This window comes from Oncorhynchus keta, chromosome 34 (genome assembly GCF_023373465.1).
Source record: "Oncorhynchus keta strain PuntledgeMale-10-30-2019 chromosome 34, Oket_V2, whole genome shotgun sequence".
Taxonomy (NCBI): Eukaryota; Metazoa; Chordata; class Actinopteri; order Salmoniformes; family Salmonidae; genus Oncorhynchus; species Oncorhynchus keta.
The window spans coordinates 13848461-13869991 of record NC_068454.1 but is presented as its reverse complement, the minus strand read 5'-3'; the positions used below and the strand labels follow the sequence as shown (position 1 = coordinate 13869991).

Below are 21531 nucleotides of genomic sequence, written 5' to 3'. Positions count from 1 at the left end.
AATCTCTGTGGGTGACTACATACAAATATAATCTCTGTGGGTGACTACATAGAAATATAATCTCTGTGGGTGGCTACATATAAATATAATCTCTGTGGGTGACTACATAGAAATATAATCTCTGCTGCATGACTACATACAAATATAATCTCTGTGGGTGACTACATACAAACATAATCTCTGTGGGTGACTACATATAAATATAATCTCTGTGGGTGGCTACATATAAATATAATCTCTGTGGGTGACTACATAGAAATATAACCTCTGTGGGTGGCTACATAGAAATATAACCTCTGTGGGTGACTACATAGAAATATAACCTCTGTGGGTGACTACATAGAAATATAACCTCTGTGGGTGGCTACATAGAAATATAACCTCTGTGGGTGACTACATAGAAATATAACCTCTGTGGGTGACTACATAGAAATATAACCTCTGTGGGTGACTACATAGAAATATAACCTCTGTGGGTGGCTACATAGAAATATAACCTCTGTGGGTGGCTACATAGAAATATAACCTCTGTGGGTGACTACATAGAAATATAACCTCTGTGGGTGACTACATAGAAATATAACCTCTGTGGGTGGCTACATAGAAATATAACCTCTGTGGGTGACTACATAGAAATATAACCTCTGTGGGTGACTACATAGAAATATAACCTCTGTGGGTGACTACATAGAAATATAACCTCTGTGGGTGACTACATAGAAATATAACCTCTGTGGGTGGCTACATAGAAATATAACCTCTGTGGGTGACTACATAGAAATATAACCTCTGTGGGTGACTACATAGAAATATAACCTCTGTGGGTGACTACATAGAAATATAACCTCTGTGTGTGACTACATAGAAATATAACCTCTGTGGGTGGCCTACTCATGAAAATCAGGTCACTTACAGTAGCAGAAAGTGGGAGTCACTATCATCTAAACGTCGTCAGAGGGTTTATTCTGTGGAAATACCTTTTCATTTGGGTTGTTACAAAAACCAAAAGCAAAATGATAAATACATAAGAGTTGAAATAAAGTCTTCTCCCCTGGATCAAACACGAGCAAAAGAAAAATCAACAAAAATAATGTGTATTTTCAATCAAATTGATAAGATAACAATAATCAGAATCAGAATCATAATAATGTGACATGTAACACAAACAGTGAAAACTCTCCCCATAAGCAGCAGTCTGAATTTGTCCCAGCTACACTGTATTGAGACCAGCCTTTTGTAATGACAAAAACATCAAAACACCAGCCCAATTCTGATCATTTTCCCACGAATTTGGTCTTTTGACCAATCACATCAAATCTGATGTGAAAAGATCTAATGTGATTGGTCAAAAGACCAATTTGTGGAAAAATGATCAGAATTTGTCTGGCTGTGAAAACACAGCCTATGTCATGTCCGTTGGAAGTCATGCATTCATTGTCTGATGTTTTTGTCATTAAATACAGTGTAGCTGGGACAAATTCAGACTGCTGCTTATGAGGAGAGTTTTCACTGTTTGTGTTACTGTGTCAAATCATAATGAAGTCCTCTTTACAGTGGGTCTAGTGGGTCCACTAGGCTACCCTGGGGCGGCAGGGTAGCCTAGTGGTTAGAGCGTTGGACTAGTAACTGGAAAGTTGCAAGTTCAAACCCCTGAGCTGACAAGGTACAAATCTGTCGTTCTGCCCCTGAACAGGCAGTTAACCCACTGTTCCTAGGCCGTCATTGAAAATAAGAATTTGTTCTTAACTGACTTGCCTGGTTAAATAAAGGCAAAAAAAAAAAAAATACAATGGAGGCTGCTGATGGGAGGATGGCTCATAATAATGTGAATGGAATAGTATCAAGCACATTTTTTTGGTACCATTCTCTCAATTCCAGCCATTATTACGAGCCATCCTCCCCTCAAGCAGCCTCCTCAAGCAGCCGTCTGATATATATCATTCATTTATCATTTAGAACCCATGTCAGTAAGCTCAACCAAATGGGTCTAGTCATAAACAAACATAAAACCTGAACACTGAACTTTAAAACCCCCCAAAAAGGACAGAGTGGTGCCCTGTTGCAAAGACAACACGAGACACAATGTCTACTGTATAGAGATAGTTGTTGTATGTGTCAGCACTAAGCAGACCAATGAACATACAAATATGCCTATGAATCCAATGACTTTCAGAGTCTCTCACTAACACCACAGATGTCACTAACACCACAGATGTCACTAACACCACAGATGTCACTAACACCACAGATGTCATTAACACCACAGATGTCACTATCACCACAGATGTCACTAACACCACAGATGTCATTAACACCACAGATGTCACTAACACCACAGATGTCACTATCACCACAGATGTCACTATCACCACAGATGTCATTAACACCACAGATGTCACTAACACCACAGATGTCACTATCACCACAGATGTCACTAACACCACAGATGTCACTAACACCACAGATTTCACTATCACCACAGATGAGCTTGGACAAAGGCAGATGTTTCACCTCAGACTTTTATATGTTAGAAACGTGGAAAATAGATGAATTCAACATCATCTACAATCATTTACATAGAGCATGTGGCGAACCAATCATATCATTCATATGACATTCTAGAAAGATGGATTTGATTGTGACTGCGCTGTTTGATTCAAGTCTTTGCATTCATTTTTTAAAATGTATTTCCAAAACCCCTAACACTGCCCCCCCCCCCAATACATATATCCATTAGTTTAAGTTACACCCATACATGGTAAACAACCTGCATTCATAATATATACCACATAAAATATCTCAGTTCATAATGGAACAGATATGAAAAGCCATAACCTGGTGCGATAAAGATAGACCATTCTAGAGTACGGACAAGAACGTTTAAATAACGGAACAAACACAATCTTTAGACAACATGAAGGAGCCCTATCAGTCTGTGTACAGGGCATAGATATCGGTCTGACTCATAGGTCTGACCCAAACAGAGTGCTGTTACGGTGTATGGCCACATTGTATATAAAGTTGAAGACGGAAGTTTACATACACCTTAGCCAAATACATTTAAACTCAAGTTTTTCACAATTCCTGACATTTAATCCTAGTAAAAATTCCCTGTTTTAGGTCAGTTAGGATCACTACTTTATTTTAAGAATGTGAAATGTCAGAATAATAGTAGAGAAAATGATTTATTTCAGCTTTTATTTCTTTCATCACATTCCCAGTGTGTCAGAAGATTACATTCACTAAATTATTATTTGGTAGCATTGCCTTTAAATTGTTGAACTTGGGTCAAATGTTTCGGGTAGCCTTCCACAAGCTTCCCACAATAAGTTGGGTGAATTTTGGCCCATTCCTCCTGACAGAGCTGGTGTAACTGAATCAGGTTTGTAGGCCTCCTTGCTCGCACACACTTTTTCAGTTCTGCTCAGAAATGTTCTTTGGGATTGAGGTCAGGGCTTTGTGATGGCCACTAAAATATCTGGACTTTGTTGTCCTTAAGCTATTTTGCCACAACTTTGGAAGTATGCTTGGGGTCATTGTCCATTTGGAAGACACATTTGAGACCAAGCTTTAACTTCCTGACAGATGGCTTGAGATGCTGCTTCAATATGTCCACATAATTTTCCTTCCTCATGATGCCATCTTAATTTGTGAAGTGCACCAGTCCCTCCTGCAGCAAAGCACCCCCACAACATGATGCTGCCACCCACGTGCTTCATGGTTGGGATGGTGTTCTTCGGCTTGCAAGCATCTCCCTTTTTCCTCCAAACATAACGATGGTCATTATGGCCAAACAGTTAAATTTTTGTTTCATCAGACCAGAGAACATTTCTCAAAATAGTACGATCTTTGTCCCCATGTGCAGTTGCAAACCATAATCTGGCTTTTTTATGACGGTTTTGGAGCAGTGGCTTCTTCCTAGCTGAGCGGCCCTTCAGGTTATGTCTATATAGGACTCGTTTTACTGTGGATATAGATACTTTGTACCTGTTTCCTCCAGCATCTTCACAAGGTCCTTTGCTGTTGTTCTGGGATTGATTTGCACTTTTCACACCAAAGTACGTTCATCTCTAGGAGACAGAACGCGTCTCCTTCCTGAGTGGTATGATGGCTGCGTGGTTACATGGTGTTTATACTTGCGTACTATTGTTTTTACAGATGAATGTGGTACCTTCAGGCATTTGGAAATTGCTCCCAAGGATGAACCAGACTTGTGGAGGTCTACAATTGTTTTTGAGGTCTTGGCTGATTTCTTTTGATTTTCCCATGATGTCAAGCAAAGAGGCAGTGAGTTTGAAGGTAGGCCTTGAAATACATCCACAGTCACACCTCCAATTGACTCAAATTATGTCAATTAGCCTATCAGAAGTTTCTAAAGCCATGACATCATTTTCTGGAATTGTCCAAGCTATTCAAAGGCACAGTCAACTTAGTGTATAAAAACTTCTGACCCACTGGAATTGTGATACAGTGAATTATAAGTGAAATAATCTGTCTGTAAACAATTGTTGGAAAAATTACTTGTATCATGCACAAAGTAGATGTCCTAACCAACTTGCCAAAACTATAGTTTGTTAACAAGAAATTTGTGGAGTGGTTGAAAAATAGTTTTATTGACTCCAAGCTAAGTGTATGTAAACTTCAAAATTCAGCTGTATATACATACACACACACACACACACACACAAGCAGTGAATAACAGATGTCTTTCTCCCCAGAACATTTTGCGAAGCAACTCCCGTTATTTCAACAAAATGAGTATATTTGAGAGATAGAGAAAAAGAAGAAGACAGAGACAGTTAATTAAATAGAAACAGAAAAGTCTGGTCCGTTTCATACACAATTCCTTAGTGTAGAAGGGACGCACATTCACACACTGAACACCTCCGTGTGTTCAGTGTTTAACACCACTGGTGTCAACGTTGGATTCAAGTATTTTAACATGGATTATAGAGTAGCAGAACAGAGTAGAGGTGTGGACTGGACTGGGATCAGGACCACACTGACATGGGATGGACAGGACCGGTGGGAGGCAGATTGGGGGAGGGATGTATCTGAATGGCTGACTATGCACATGGTGAATTGTGTGAAGATGTTTCATGTTTTTCAGTATGTGTGAATTATTTTGCAAATGTCTGTGTGTGTGTGTTTGCATTGTTTATGAGTGGAATACAAATCCTTCCACATCCATGGTAAGCTGTAAGTTTAGATCACATTGGTCTCTGTGTGTGTGTGAGTGTGTGTCACACAAAGGTCTCTGGCCCGGGTGTGTAGTAGGCAAAGCCAGCCCCTGAGAGGCGGAGCATGTAGGGGCTGAGGGTGCAGCGGTCTGTCCCGCCCCAATCAGTCCAGTGGGCCAATAGTAGTTTGTGGGGGAAGGACTCAGACATGCGGAGTGGGAGGGGCATCAGAACCCTGATGTGGAGGTGGGAGGAGTCAGTACACTTCCATTTGGAGGAAGGGCCAGAAGGGCATGGGAGCATGGGGGTCAACTCTGCTACACTGCCCTGCAACAGTTTGTCAACGTCCTGGAGAAGGAGGGAAGGAGAGAATGGAGAAAAACAGAGGGAGTGTTTAGATCACTGAAAATACCCTAGTCTGTTTCAGGTTGAACTCACATTCAGATGATCAGCATGCAATGAAAATGAAATGTTCACACACATGCTGTATCATCTTCTAGCACCAGAGGTCAGTGTTCCTCATCCAAATGGCCACTAATGTTGCCTGATGTTTCAGTGTACAGAATAATAATCAATGCCATTGTTTTGCCTGTGTGTTAAACTTTATCTCCATGTTTAAGATACCAAATGTATTTATTTGTAAAAAATTGCAGTGATATTATTGTCTCTGACCCCCGTGTTGGAATGGACAGTACGAGAGTGATCCAATAATAAGACAGAGCTCATCCACCTTACAGCAGCTCTCAGCAGGACAGAAGGAAAGCCAGAAAATGCCTCTGTTACATCCCAAGAGAGTTTACAATATAGTACCAACCCAAGCAAGTCACCCTGACCCTCCAGACAAACCACCCGAAGAAAATCATGACAATCAAACCACCCAGACAGCTCCATGCGTTGTATTCCACAATTGTGATTCGTCCCAAGTGAGCAAGCCTCTCAGCTTGTAGACCAGCTAGCATCGGTGAAGACCCTCTAACAGGAAATAAAATGACCCCCAAACTATCAGCACCCCTCCAGAACCACAGTGCAACAGGCAGCCATATTAGCAGCATTGCCACTCTTGACATATTCTGTGGCCATTGGCGTTCAGTTACCGTAGCAACCCTAGGTCTCTGATGGGGAATGGTCTAGGGGCTGGCTGAGCAGGTAGTTAGGGTCGTGTGACATCATGGAGTCATAGGTCCTGGTAGCTTGCACCCCTTCACCTCCTCTGTCCCCCTCACAGGTCCTAGCAGGGCAAAGCATGTCTCTCTCACTGCCTCCACCTCCATCAACAGGACTGGCACCCGGGGCAGAGGACACACCCCCCTCACACACCCCATCAGCCTTCACCCTCTATGGGCAAACAGTAGGGTGAGCAGGGGTCAGGGGTCAGGAGGTTCTAAATAGAAGGCATGCGGTGAACCACTGCACTGTAACCAACTGTATGTGACATGTAATGATAGCCCTTCAACTTCCCAGTGTCCTGCTGAGGATTACTCCAGTGTAGAAAACATTACATCCATCCAAGTTAGCATTTGGATGGAATAACACATTCATGTACATTTTATACATCAATATACAGTAGATACATTTGAACAGCATCCATAGAGGAACAGGAAGAGAAGAGATGCTGAATATGGTACTGGGTGAGATTGTTAGACTAGCAGGATGCTAACAGAAGGCTCAAAATGAGTACAACCTGTTATCAGCTGTAGCATGGTCAGCAGTAGCATACAGTGGGGAGAACAAGTATTTGATACACTGACGATTTTGCAGGTTTTCCTACTTACGAAGCATGTAGAGGTCTGTAATTTTTTATCATAGATACACTTCAACTGTGAGAGACAGAATCTAAAACAAAAATCCAGAAAATCACATTATACATAAGTATTTGATACATCACAAAAGCATAACTTAATATTTGGTACAGAAACCTGTGTTTGCAATTACAGAGATTATACGTTTCATGTAGATCTTGACCAGGTTTGCACACACTGCAGCAGGGATTTTGGCCTACTCCTCCATACAGACCTTCTCCAGATCCTTCAGGTTTCGGGACTGTCGCTGTATTTTTGTTTTAGATTCCGTCTCTCACAGTTGAAGTGTACCTATGATAAAAATGTCAAACCTCTACATGCTTTGTAAGTAGGAAAACCTGCAAAATCGGCAGTGTATCAAATACTTGTTCTCCCCACTGTATATAGCAGTGTGAATGATAGTATTGTCTGGTAATTGAGTTGAATTGTTTGAAATGGATGCCCTGGATGGTGAGAGCCCTGAATGGTGAGAGCCCTGAATGGTGAGAGCCCCGGATGGTGAGAGCCCTGGATGGTGAGAGCCCTGGATGGTGAGAGCCCTGAATGGTGAGAGCCCTGGATGGTGAGAGCCCTGGATGGTGAGAGCCTTGGATGGTGAGAGCCCTGGATGGTGAGAGGCCTGAATGGTGAGAGCCCTGAATGGCGAGAGCCCTGGATGGTGAGAGCCCTGGATGGTGAGAGCCCTGTGAGAGCCCTGAATGGTGAGAGCCCTGGATGGTGAGAGCTCTGGATGGTGAGAGCCCTGAATGGTGAGAGCCCTGAATGGCGAGAGCCCTGGATGGTGAGAGCCCTGTGAGAGACCTGGATGGTGAGAGCCCTGGATGGTGAGAGCCCTGGATGGTGAGAGCCCTGTGAGAGCCCTGAATGGCGAGAGCCCTGGATGGTGAGAGCCCTGGATGGTGAGAGCCCTGGATGGTGAGAGCCCTGGATGGTGAGAGCCCTGAATGGCGAGAGCCCTGGATGGTGAGAGCCCTGGATGGTGAGAGCCCTGTGAGAGCCCTGGATGGTGAGAGCCCTGGATGGTGAGAGCCCTGTGAGAGCCCTGGATGGTGAGAGCCCTGGATGGTGAGAGCCCTGGATGGTGAGAGCCCTGGATGGGAACACTACAGCGATTGTGATTGAACGTTGGGAGTTAATGTTGAAACACTGATTTAAATGAATGAAGGTGGACCACTGATGTAATTTTGACATTGGCACATGCCACCATGCACATCAAGTGTTTAAAAAGTCACCTCCTCCTCTGACGTCTCTCGGCCAATCAGAAACTCAATCTGCTATCGGACTGAGAAAGCACGAAGATGGTGGACGGCTCCACGGTAAGGCACGGGCGATTGGACTGTCATTGCCCCAGGTAACGGGGTCAGAGGGCAGAGGTTACAGGAAGAGGAGTGGAGGATTGGAGGAGGGAGACAGAGTGGGGAGAGGAGAGAGATAGAAAGGGAAAGGGGGACAGTGGTGGGTTCAATTAGGAAGCAAAGCAGAGAGAGGGGAAGAGGAAAGAAATCCGTTAGATTTAGCTTCAGATCCATTTCCCAAATGTACATCTAAAAAGGATTGGATAGGTATAAGCAATATGATATGCTTCATCTTGCCTTCTGATAGGCTGGGTGTAATCTTCACCATTTTGCTCACACCTATGCAACGGTGTCAGATCTACAGGAGTACTAAGGGTCTATTTGGAATTCAGCACTTGAATCACAGGAAGCAGGACATTCAGCTAAGCGGTGACAGGAAGTAGTAAGGTAAGGTGAATGCACCAATTTGTAAGTCGCTCTGGATAAGAGCGTCTGCTAAATTACTTAAATGTAAATGTAGTAATATCAGATGAAAGGAGGGGACAGTTTACAGTGTTGGTTAACACAGGGTCAATATTTTACAACATGGGTGTCAAACTAAATTTCCCAGCGGGCCGCATTTAGTCTTCACCAGACTGGAGGGCCGCACTTAAATTGGATTATATTTCCTCTGTGTCAAAATTTGATTAGCTTTTAGTCATTTCAATGTCGATAAAATGACTCAAACCACCCGCGGGCTGGATTGAATGGGCTCGCGGGCCAGATCCGGCCTTGAGATTGACAAGTGTTTTAGGAGTTTTAGTACTGAGTCGTCTGGCATGTGTGAGGCAGCTGTACCTGGATACTTTTGGTCAGTAGAGAAGGTATTTTTGATGTGATTATACATGTAGGTCTACATACTATCTACTGTACATATTGAAGGCCGCAATCAAATGACTCTTCAATTAACTGGTGCAGTTGTGTTTCCTGAGCTGTGGTCAAGTTGTGGTCCTACCTGTGCAAGATGGGTGGCGGTGGGCCACAGTGTTCTGCAGAGGACCTTCTTGACCACATCAGGCAGCAGGCTGACCATAATGAGCAGGATGATGCCGAGCCAAGCCGGACCGCTGGACAACATCTGCATGAACACATAGTACATCCTCTGGTAGTTCAGGAAAGGCCTGGAGGGAGAGGGGAGGATCTAGTTATTCTATATCTATATTTAAGGGAAATGAATAATGTACAGAGTAAGAACCAGTCAGTTGTAAGAATGAGAGGCCTACCAGATGATGCCTCCCCAGAGCAGAGAGAAGATGACATAGAAAAGCAGGGAGCCCCAGATGACAAAGTGGTTGATCCAGGTCCAGTGGTGTGTGTCCAAGGCAAGCTGCAACACACAGGACACACACACACACACACACACACACACACACACACACACACACACACACACACACACACACACACACACACACACACACACACACACACACACACACACTTATCAATCAGTCCATAGTAACACCTCCAGGGCTTACAGCTCTAACGCTTGATGAGAAAGTCTAGTCAATCTATTATCTCACAGACATATACATGCAAAGAGATGATTCAATCCACTATTATGACTTAAATGTAAATGTAAATGTATTATCAGATTCACTCAGTCTCTTACTCCTTCACACGGTGTAAACACACACACACACACCTTGAGCGTGACCGTGAACACCAGCACAGTAAAGACGAGAGTCCCGAAAGTCCAGTTCCCAAACATCTAGAGAAGAACAGAGAGTGAGCAGGAAGTCAGCCACACCTCATCAGGCACACATTTCATCCATCCTTTACACAGCGCATTCGGAAATGATTCAGACCCCTTGACTTGTTCCACATTTTGTTATGTTACAGCCTCATTCTAAAATGGATTGTATCCTTTTTTCCCTCACAATACCCCATGACAGAGTAACAACTGGTTTTTAGAACTGTTTGCAAAATGAAAAACTTAAATACTTTATTTACATAATTATTCGGACCCTTTGCTATGAGACTCGAAATTGAGTTCAGGTGCATCATGTTTCCATTGATGATCCTTGAGATGTTTCTATAACTTGATTGGAGTCCAATTGTGGTAAACTGAATTGATTGGACATTATTTGGAAAGGCACACATCTGTATATATAAGGTCACACAGTTGACAGTGCATGTCAGAGCGAAAACCAAACCATGAGGTCGAAGGAATTGTCCGTAGAGCTCAGAGACAGGATTGTGTCGAGGCACAGATCTGGGGAAGGGTACCAAAACATTTCTGCAGCATGGAAGGTCCCCAAGAACACAGTGGCAAACTGAGCAATCGGGGGAGAAGGGCCTTTGTCAGGGAGGTGACCATGAAACCGATGATCACAGAGCTCCAGAGTTCCTCTGTGGAGATGGGAGAACCTTCCAGAAGGACATCCATTTATGCAGCAATCAGGCCTTTATGGTAGAGTGGCCAGACGGAAGACTCTCTTCAGTAAAAGGCACATGGCAGCCCACTTGGAGTATGCCAAAAGGCACATAAAGGACTCTCAGACCACGAGAAACTACATTGAACTCTTTGTCCTGAATGCCAAGCAAGTCTGGAGGAAACCTGGCACCATCCCTACGGAGAAGCATGGTGGTGGCAGCATCATGCTGTGGGGATGTTTTTCAGCAGCAGGGACTGGGAGACTAGTCAGGATCGAGGGAAAGATGAATGGAGCAAAGTACAAAAAGATCCTTGATGAAAACCTGCTCCAGAGCGCTCAGGACCTCGGAAGGTGACCCTTCGCCCCCAGTCTAACAGGACAACAATGCTAAGCACACAGCCAAGACAACGCAGGAGTGGCTTCGGGACAAGTCTCTGAATTGCCTTGAGTGGCCCAGCCAGAGCCCAGACTTGAACCCGACGAACATCTCTGGAGAGACCTGACAATAGCTGTGCAGCGACGCTCCCCATCCATCCTGACAGAGCTTAAGAAGAATAGGAGAAACTCCCCAAATACACATGCCAAGCTTGTAGCATCCTACCCAAGAAGAGTCCAGGCTGCATACGCTGCCAAAGGTGCTTCCACAAATACTGAGTAAATGGTCTGAATACTTATGTAAATGTGATATTTCCGGGTTTTTCTTTAATACATTTGGTAAAAATCACAAAAAAACATTTTTCTTTGTCATTGTGGGGTATTGTGTGTAGGGGTAATTGAATCTGTTTTAGAATAAGGCTGTAACATAACAAAATGAGTAAAAAGTCAAGCGGTCAACACCATCATTGATCATCTGTTGAAACCATTGATAAATATCAGCTGAAACTATTCACACCGATATGAGCACAGGGTACTAACTGTAATTACTTCATTTAAACCTGTGTTGGAGTTGATTATAAATGCACGTAAATGCCGTTCACACACCTTTTTTATTTTTCGCGAGCGTTTACCCATCTTTTACGGCTAAATGCATTTAAGAATAGGTAACATTACTTTACTTACCATGAACGGCGATCAGCTTTTACCCATATATTCTTTACCACTACATCACTGATTACAATCCTAAACACTATAGTGTTTGATGCTGCAACAAGCTACGTCCATTTCACCTGTATTTCACCTGGTCTTTTACTGTTGTATGGCATCCCATTAATGTAGGTCTCATATTAAGCTAACGATGGTAAATAACCTTGAAACTTCAGGAAGGAACAGATGGAAGAGGAGGAGGAGGAGAAAGAGACAGGGAGAGAGATGGCGAGCAAGAGAGAAATATGAAGGGAGAGGAAGGGTCATAGATAAAGAGAGGGAGAGCAAGAGAGAGATGAGAGAGATGTAGAGTGACAGAGGAAGAGAGATGGAGGGAGAGGTAGAGTGACAGGGGAAGAGAGATGGAGGGAGAGGTAGAGTGACAGGGGAAGAGAGATGGAGGGAGAGGTAGAGTGACAGAGGAAAGGAGATGGAGGGAGAGGTAGAGTGACAGAGGAAGAGAGATGGAGGGAGAGGTAGAGTGACAGAGGAAGAGAGATGGAGGGAGAGGTAGAGTGACAGAGGAAAGGAGATGGAGGGAGAGGTAGAGTGACAGAGGAAAGGAGATGGAGGGAGAGGTAGAGTGACAGAGGAAGAGAGATGGAGGGAGAGGTAGAGTGACAGAGGAAGAGAGATGGTGGGACTCTATCCAACAACTCTATCCTCCTGATTCCCGCTTACAAGCAAAACTGAAAGCAGGAAGCACCAATGGTCAGATGAAGCAGATGCTAAACTACAGGACTGTTTTGTTAGCATAGACTGGAACATGTTCAGGGATTCTTCCGATGGCATTGAGGAATACACCACATCAGTCACTGGCTTTATCAATAAGTGCATTGAGGACGTCGTCCCCACAGTGACTGTACGTACATACCCCAACCAGAAGCCATGGATTACAGGAAACATTCGCACTGAGCTAAAGGGTAGAGCTGCCGCTTTCAAGGTGCGGGACTCTAACCCGAAAGCTTACAAGAATGCCCTGCGATGAACCATCAAACAGACAAAGCGTCAATACAGGACTAAGATTTAATCATACTACACTGGCTCCGACGCTCGTCTCATGTGGCAGGGCTTGCAAACTATTACATATTACAAAGGGAATCACAGCCACGAGCTGCCCAGTGACACGAGCCTACCAGACGAGCTAAATCACTTCTATGCTTGCTTTGAGGCAAGCAACACTGAGGCATGCATGAGAGCATCAGCTGTTCCGGACGACTGTGTGATCACGCTCTCCATAGCCGATGTGAGTAAGACCTTTAACTTCTCTAGGGGGCAGCATTTGGAATTTTGGATGAAAAGCATGCCCAAATTAAACTGTAATTGTACTCAGGCCCAGAAGATAGGATATGCATATAATTAGCATATTTGGATAGTGGGTTCGATTCCCGGGACCACCCATACGTAGAATGTATGCACACATGACTGTAAGTCGCTTTGGATAAAAGCGTCTGCTAAATGGCATATATTATATTATATTATTATTATAACACTCTAAAGTTTCCAAAACTGTTACAATAATGTCTGTGAGTATAACAGAACTGATTTGGCAGGCGAAAACCTGAGAAAGAGTTTTGTTGTTGTTGTTGTCGTTTTCTATTCAATGCCATTACAGTATCCATTGACTTAGAACTCAAATTGCAGTTCCTATGCCTTCCACTAGATGTCAACAGTCTTTAGAAATGGTTTCAGGCTTGTATTCTGAAAAATGAGGGAGTAAGAGCAGTCTGAATGAGTGGACCCTGCCGTGTCACAGAGCTTTTCTTCACAAGAAGTTCATCTTTCTTGTTTACCTTTTATATTGACAACGTTATTGTCAGGTTGAAATATTATTGATTATTTAGGCTAAAAACAACCTGAGGATTGAATATAGACATCGTTTGACATGTTTCTATGAACTTTACGGATACAATTTGGATTTTTTTGTCTGCCGGTTGTGACTGTGTTTGAGCCTGTGGATTACTGAAGAAAACGCGCTAACAAAACAGAGGTTTTCGGATATAAAGAGAGACTTTATCGAACAAAAGGAACATTTATTGAATAAATGAATGTCTTCTGAGTGCAAACATATGAAGATCATCAAAGGTAAGTGATTAATTATTTCTCTTTTTCTGACTTGTGTAACTCTTCTACTTGGCTGGTTAATGTTTGTAATGATTTGTCTGCTGGGCTATGTTCTCAAATAATTGTAAGGTATGCTTTCGCTGTAAAGCATTTTTAAAATCGGTTGGATTCACAAGAGGTTCATCTTTAAACCTATGTAAAATTTGAATTTTTATAATGAGTATTTCTGTACTTGAATTTGGCGCTCTGCAATCTCACTGGATGTTGGCCAGGTGGGACGCATACCCTAGAGAGGTTAAAAAGGTCAACATACACAAGGTTGCGGGGCCAGACTGATTACCAGGACGTGTGCTCCGGGCATGTGCTGACCAACTGGCAGGTGTCTTCACTGACATTTTCAACATGTCCCTGATTGAGTCTGTAATACCAACATGTTTCAAGCAGACCACCATAGTCCCTGTGCCCAAGAACACAAAGGCAACCTGCCTAAATGACTACAGACCTGTAGCACTCACGTCCGTAGCCATGAAGTGCTTTGAAAGGCTGGTAATGGCTCCCATCAACACCATCATCGCAGAAACTCCAATTTGCATACCGCCCAAACAGATCCACAGATGATGCAATCTCTATTGCACTCCACACTGCCCTTCCTACCTGGACAAAAGGAACACTTATGTGAGAATGCTATTCATTGACTACAGCTCAGCGTTCAACACCATATTACCCTCAAAGCTCTTCACTAAGCTAAGGATCCTGGGACTAAACACCTCCCTCTGCAACTGGATCCTGGACTTCCTGATGGACCGCCCCCAGGTGGTGAGGGTAGGTAGCAACACAACTGCCCCATTGATCCTCAACACTGGAGCTCCACAGGGGTGCGTGCTTAGTCCCCTCCTGTACTCCCTGTTCACCCACGACTGCATGGCCAGGCATGACTCCAACACCATCATTAAGTTTGCAGTTGACACAACAGTGGTAGGCCTGATCACCGACAACGACGAGACAGCCTATAGGGAGGAGGTCAGAGACCTGGCCGCGTGGTGCCAGAATAACAACCTATCCCTCAACATAACTAAGACTAAGGAGATGATTGTGGACTACAGGAAAAGGAGGACCGAGCACGCCCCCTTCTCATCGATGGGGCTGTAGTGGAGCAGGTTGAGAGCTTCAAGTTCCTTGGTGTCCACATCAACAACAAACTAGAATGATCCAAACACACCAAGATAGTCGTGAAGAGGGCACGACAAAACCTATTCCCCCTCAGGAAACTAAAAAGATTTGGCATGGGTCCTGAGATCCTCAAAAGGTTCTACAGCTGCAACATCGAGAGCTGACTGGTTGCATCACTGCCTGGTACGTTAATTGCTCGGCCACTGACCGCAAGGCACTACAGAGGGTCGTGCGTACGGCCCAGTAAATCACTGTGACTAAGCTGCCTGCCATCCAGGACCTCTACACCGGGCTGTGTCAGAGGAAGGCCCTAAAAATTGTCAAAGACCCCAGCCACCCCAGTCATAGACTGTTCTCTCTACTACTGCATGGCAAGCGGTACCGGAGTGCCAAGTCTAGGACAAAAAGGCTTCTCAACAGTTTTTACCCCCAAGCCATAAGACTCCTGAACAGGTAATCAAATGGCTACCCAGACTACTTGCATTGTGTGCCCCCCCAACCCCTCTTTTACGCTGCTGCTACTCTCTGTTTATCATGTATGCACAGTCACTTTAACTATACATTCATGTACATACTACCTCAATTGGGCCGACCAACCAGTGCTCCCACACATTGGCTAACCGGGCTATCTGCATTGTGTCCCGCCACCCACTAACCGGTGTCTGTATGTAGCCTCGCTACTTTTATAGCCTTGCTACTGTATATTGCCAGTCTTTTTACTGTTGTTTTATTTATTTACTTACCTATTGTTCACCTAACACCTATTTTGCACTATTGGTTAGAGCCTGTAAGTAAGCATTTCACTGTAAGGTCTACACCTGTTGTATTCGGCGCATGTGACAAATAAACTTTGATTTGATTTGAAATTCTAGAAATACATCTCTCTACAAACACAGAAATGTAGTTAGGGTGAGAGATCACCCTCCAAGACAGTGCAGCTAGAATGAATACATGTTGTTAAAACAGCAGAGAGACCGCTTTTCTCACTAAATGTGTTGTCTATGTACTACTACTACTACCACACACACACACACACACACACACACACACACACACACACACACACACACACACACACACACACACACACACACACACACACACACACACACACACACACACACACACACACACACACACACACACACACAGTTATTTCTCACACACATTATTTTAAGTCTACTACCAGGACAACACATAAGGATGTGGGGGAGAGACTAGTATGTATATTAGTAGAGTGGAGCTGCTGACGTCAGGTGTTGGTAGAGAGGCCCTACATGTGGTACCTAACTACACAGCGGAGTGAGGATGGATGGATCCATGTTTCGGGATGAAACGGTAAAACTCAAAGCTAAACTCATAACTAAAAACAAACAGAAGTTAAAAGCACATGATAGACAGAGAGAGAGAGGGAGAGAGAGAGAGAGAGAGACAGGCTTACCATCTGTGTGTTGGTGGTCATAAGCTGAGGAACAGGAAGAAAAGCAAAATAAAGAGAGAAGAAGCAGAAGAGAAGACGAAGCAGAGAGGAGGAAGAAGAAGAAGAAGAAGAAGCAGAGACGAGGAGGAAGAAGAAGAATAAGCAGAGAGGAGGAGGAAGAAGCAGAGAGGAGGAAGAAGAAGAAGCAGAGAGGAGGAAGAAAAAGAATAAGCAGAGAGGAGGAAGAAGAAGCAGAGAAGAGGAAGAAGAAGAAGCAGAGAGGAGGAAGAAAAATAATAAGCAGAGAGGAGGTAGAAGAAGCAGAAGCAGCGAGGAGGAGGAAGAAGAAGAATAAGCAGAGAGGAGGAAGAAGAAGAAGAAGCAGAGAGGAGGAAGAAGAAGAATAAGCAGAGAGGAGGAAGAAGAAGAATAAGCAGAGAGGAGGAAGAAGAAGAAGAAGAATAAGCAGAGAGGAGGAAGAAGAGAAGACGAAGCAGAAAGGAGGAAGAAGAAGAGAAGATGAAGCAGAGAGGAAGAAGAAGAAGAAGAAGAAGAAGAAGAAGAAGAAGAAGCAGAGAGGAGGAAGAAGAGAAGAAGAAGAAGCAGAGAGGAGGAGGAAGAAGAAGAAAGAAGCAGAGAGGAGGAAGAAGAAGAGAAGACGAAGCAGAGAGGAGGAAGAAGAAGAGAAGACGAAGCAGAGAGGAGGAAGAAGAAGAGAAGACGAAGCAGAGAGGAGGAAGAAGAAAGAAAATAAATCAGGACATAGAATAAATTAATTCCAGGATGTTTCAACTTAAATAGAAAAAACAGGACCAAAGGCAACAGTTAATATGACATAAATCAACAGTGCAGAGAAAGATGCAATAGCGTTTTCCATATGAATGGAATCCTGATGGTTGCCAAGCTAAAGAGGACCACTGAGACCCTGAACACAACTCAACCACAACCTGACCATAACTTACCCATAGATAACCAAAACCTGACCACATTGTCTTACTCTGGTGTTATTGGACAATCACGTGGAGATGGGTGTTCTAGAGACCATCACTATTGTGACTCTCAAATGGAATCCTTTGAACTACACAGTGCACCTCTTCTGACTAGAGCCAAACAGGGTGTTGTTGAATCAAGCTAATAGTCAATGCTTATGACTTGGTGTTGCTCATCTGATTCTAGATCTGTAGTTGGGAGCAACTTGTCAACTAGTCCTTGACAGTTTTCTGTGGAGGCGGTTGCCGGGGCTCACCTGTCCGTTGCTAGTGAAGGTGGTGTTGTCGAACAGGAAGTAGGCACCAAAAAAGAAGATACAGGCGTCGAATAAGCCCAGGCATGTCCAGTACAGGAACACGGGCCAGCGCAGGAGAGAGTTCTTAGCTACGTCCCTGGGAGAAGGTGGGAGAGGAGGCGTAGAGAGAGGGAGAGAGAGGGAGAAAGAGAGGGGTGGGGTTGAGAGGGGAGTGGGGAGAGAGGGAGAGAGAGGGAGAAAGAAAGGGGGGAGGGAAGAGAGAGAGAGGAGAGAGAAAGAGAGCGAGAGAGAGATCATGAGAGGAGGGGTTGAGAGATTGAGAGAGGGAATAGGGGGAGAGAGAGAGAGAGAGAGAGAGAGAGAGAGAGAGAGAGAATGGGGGGAGGAGAGAGAGAGAGAAGGGGGGAGATAGTGGCAAGTGAGAGTGAAGTAAAATTGTTAAACAAAACAAAACCTGTGAATTACATTGACTTTCAAATAAGTGTTAATTTGGGTGGGATGTTCCCCTTACCTGTACAGAGTGGGGTCGCTCTTCAGTGCCTCTATGCTGACGTGTTTCTCTAAGAGGCTGTAGAGGAGGATGGGCAGGGAGGTGAAGCTGATGTTGTACAGTGTCAGGTAGGCTGTGTCGTACAGGGGCTTTACGGGGACACAGAGCAGTCAGTAATATACAGACTACACATGACCAAACAGGCAACCGTGAGGTCATTTGGGGTGATTTTGACCACCAACCTGCTGAGAGAATCCACAGAAGAACTGATAGAGGAACTGAGGGAAGATGAAGCACACATTCTGGAGAGAGAGAGAAAGGGGCATAAGCAAAGTAAGGACTAAACATTGTTCATCATTCTATACTGACTCAGCTACTTGCAACGTAGAGCCTGGAGATTTGTGCTGTCCTGGACCAGCTACCAGACTGGGGTGGTGTTGAGCCCCCAAGTTGTGTAATTCATTACTAAAGAATTGCAACGTGATCTCAGTAAATGCTCAGTATTAGTGTCAGTAGTAAAGCCCACCTTATAGAAGAAGTACTGCACCAGCTCAGCGATGCGGATGTAGTAGATGTGGCCGTGAACTAGCAGCATCTTCTTCAGGTGTTTGAACTTTGGGATGGCATAGTCGCTGTTCCTCGCTGCCTGGCGACCCTCCTTACCCATGATGCCTTAAGAGAGATTGGGATTGGTTGATTAATGGATTAATTGACAGAAAACAAACATACACCAATGAGATATCTTGGAGCCAAAGCCCCCCACCAATCAAAGAAGAAAGATGAGTGCTAGCTGATGGTTCCCACCAATCAGAGTACAAACACATGGGGCTTGCCAATCAGTGTAGAGATGATCTTACCTATGCCCACATGTGCCTCGAGGATCATGCTGACGTCGTTGGCTCCGTCTCCGATGGCCAGAGTGATGGGGTGCTCCTTAGACGCCTTGATCAGCTTCACAATCTGGACAGACAACAGTCATACCACAACTCATTAAACACTTTGACTGACTGATCGACCGTCCATCCATCCAAACACCATCTCTCCCTGGATTCCTAATGTGAGACAGGAAGTGAGATCACACCCACCTGTGCTTTCTGTAGGGGCGCCATGCGGCAGCAGAGAACGGCGCTGCAGTTCCTACAGATCTCCAGGAAGATCTCTCTGTAGTTCCCAGAGCCAGAGCTCTCTGGACTGGGCTTGAGCACAGCAGACAGGGTGGCCCCATCGATGATCAGACCGTAGTCCTGACAGTCTACAGACAGCCTGGGGATAAACACACAGATATACAGATGTTAACACACAGAGATGCATGAATACTGTACATATACAGTACCAGTAAAAAGTTTAGACACACCTACTCATTCAAGGTTTTTTATTTTTACAATTTTCTACATTGTAGAATAATAGTGAAGACATCAAAACTATGGAATAACGCATATGGAATCATGTAGAAACCAAAAAAAGTGTTAACTCCAAATATATTTTAGATTCTTCAAAGTAGCCACCCTTTGCCTTGATGACAGCTTTGCACTCACTCAACTAGCTTCACCTGGAATGCTTTTCCAACAGTCTTGAAGGAGTTCCCACATATGCTGAGCACATGTTGGCTGCTTTTTCTTCACTCTGCGGTCCAACTCATCCCAATCGGGTTAAGGTCGGGTCATGTGATGCAGCACTCCATCACTCTCCTTGGTCAAACAGCCCTTACACAGCCTGGAGGTGTGTTGGGTCATTGTCCTGTTTAAAAACAAATGATAGTCCCACTAAGCGCAAACCAGATGGGATGGCTTATTGCTGCAGAATGCTGTGGTAGCCATGCTGGCTAAGTGTGCCTTGAATTCGAATTAAATCACCGACAGTGTCACCCGTAAAGCACTCACACACTATCACCCCTCCTCCTCCATGCTTCACGATGGGAATCACACATTCAGAGATCATCAGTTCACCTACTTTGCGTCTCACAAAGACACAGCGGTTGGAACCAAAAATGTCAAATTTGGACTCATCAGACCAAAGGACAGATTTCCACCAGTCTAATGTCCATTGTTCGTGTTTCTTGGCCCAAGCAAGTCTCTTCTTATTATTTGTGTCCTTTAGTATTAGTTTGGCCTGATTCACACAGTCTTCTCTGAACAGTTGATGTTGAGAAGTGTCTGTTACTTGAACTCTGTGAAGCATTTATTTGGGCTGCAATTTCTGAGGCTGGTAACTCTAATGAACTTATCCTCTGCAGTAGAGGTAACTCTGAGTCTTCCTTTCCTGTGTCGGTCCTCATAAGAGCCAGTTTCATCATAGCGCTTGATGGTTTTTGCAACTGCACTTGAAGAAACTTTCGAAGTTCTTGAAATTTTACGGATTGACTGACCTTCATGTCTTAAAGTAATGATGGACTGTCGTTTCTCTTTGCTTCTTGAGCTGTTCTTGCCATAATATGGACTTGGTCTTTTACCAAATAGGGCTCTTCTGTATACCACCCCTACCTAATCACAACACAACTGATAGGCAGAAATGCATGAACTTCTCTGGGATAGGTGTCCAAAAGCGTGTCCAAAGTACACTGCCTGCTCCTCAGGCCCAGAAGCTAAGATATGCATATTATTATTAGATTTAGATAGAAAACACACTGAAGTTATAACAGAACTTATTTGGCAGGCGAAACCCGAGGACAAACCATTCAGATTTTTTGTTGTTTTAGGTCACTCTCTTTTCAATGGGTTTTCATTGGGAATCCAGATTTCCAATGGACTTTCTTGCAGTTCCTTCCACTGGATGTCAACAGTCTTTAGAAATTGGTTGAGGTTTTTTCTTTGAGAAATTAAGAAGTAGCACTGTTCAGAATGAGGGTAGAGAGAAGTGTACTCTTCGTTAGAGGCGCGTGACCTGAAAAGCAAGCTCCACTTTGTTTTCCTCCGGTATTGAACACAGTTAATCCCATCTTAAATATTTACGTTAAAAAATACCAAAAGTTGAATTAGGAAAGTAGTTTGAAATGTTTGGACAAAGTTTACAGGTAACTTATGAGTAATGTTCTAGTCATGTTGTGAGAGTTGGAACCGGTGTTTTTCTGGATCAAACGCGCCAAATAAATTGACATTTCGGATATATGTGGACGTAATTAATCGAACAAAATGACCATTTGTGATGTTTATGGGACATATTGGAGTGCCAACAGAAGAAGCTTGTCAAAGGTAAGGCATGATTTATATTTTATTTCTGCATTTTGTGTCGCGCCTGGAGGGTTGAAATATGATTGTCTGTGTTTGTTTGCTGGGGTGCTGCCCTCAGATAATAGCATTGTTTGCTTTCGCCGTATAGTCTTTTTGAAATCTGACACATTGGCTGGATTCACAACAAGTGTAGCTTTAAT

General features: G+C 44.0%; 1 protein-coding gene across 3 annotated transcripts in view; it reads right to left on the bottom strand.

Annotated features, from left to right (window-relative positions):
• Positions 1 to 942: 942 nt before the first annotated feature.
• The window catches only part of LOC118366602 (phospholipid-transporting ATPase IH-like), a 93526-nt gene continuing 72937 nt past the window's right edge, over positions 943 to 21531 (bottom strand). The window contains exons 20-32 of one of the 3 annotated variants that reach the window (XR_008089840.1): positions 19250 to 19427; positions 19022 to 19124; positions 18691 to 18836; positions 18407 to 18466; positions 18186 to 18313; positions 17675 to 17810; positions 16450 to 16473; positions 9959 to 10024; positions 9537 to 9640; positions 9269 to 9434; positions 8212 to 8315; positions 7781 to 8082; positions 6964 to 7673 (exon numbers count right to left, since the gene is read on the bottom strand). Coding sequence is in view for 2 of the 3 variants with exons in the window: in XM_052493203.1 (XP_052349163.1) it covers positions 8238 to 8315; positions 9269 to 9434; positions 9537 to 9640; positions 9959 to 10024; positions 16450 to 16473; positions 17675 to 17810; positions 18186 to 18313; positions 18407 to 18466; positions 18691 to 18836; positions 19022 to 19124; positions 19250 to 19427 (1189 nt within the window). In the remaining variant the exon portion in view is untranslated. Of the gene's footprint in view, positions 5529 to 6963; positions 7674 to 7780; positions 8083 to 8211; positions 8316 to 9268; positions 9435 to 9536; positions 9641 to 9958; positions 10025 to 16449; positions 16474 to 17674; positions 17811 to 18185; positions 18314 to 18406; positions 18467 to 18690; positions 18837 to 19021; positions 19125 to 19249; positions 19428 to 21531 lie in introns of those variants that run through there. The other 2 variants (XM_052493203.1, XM_052493204.1) reach the window with 2 other exon arrangements.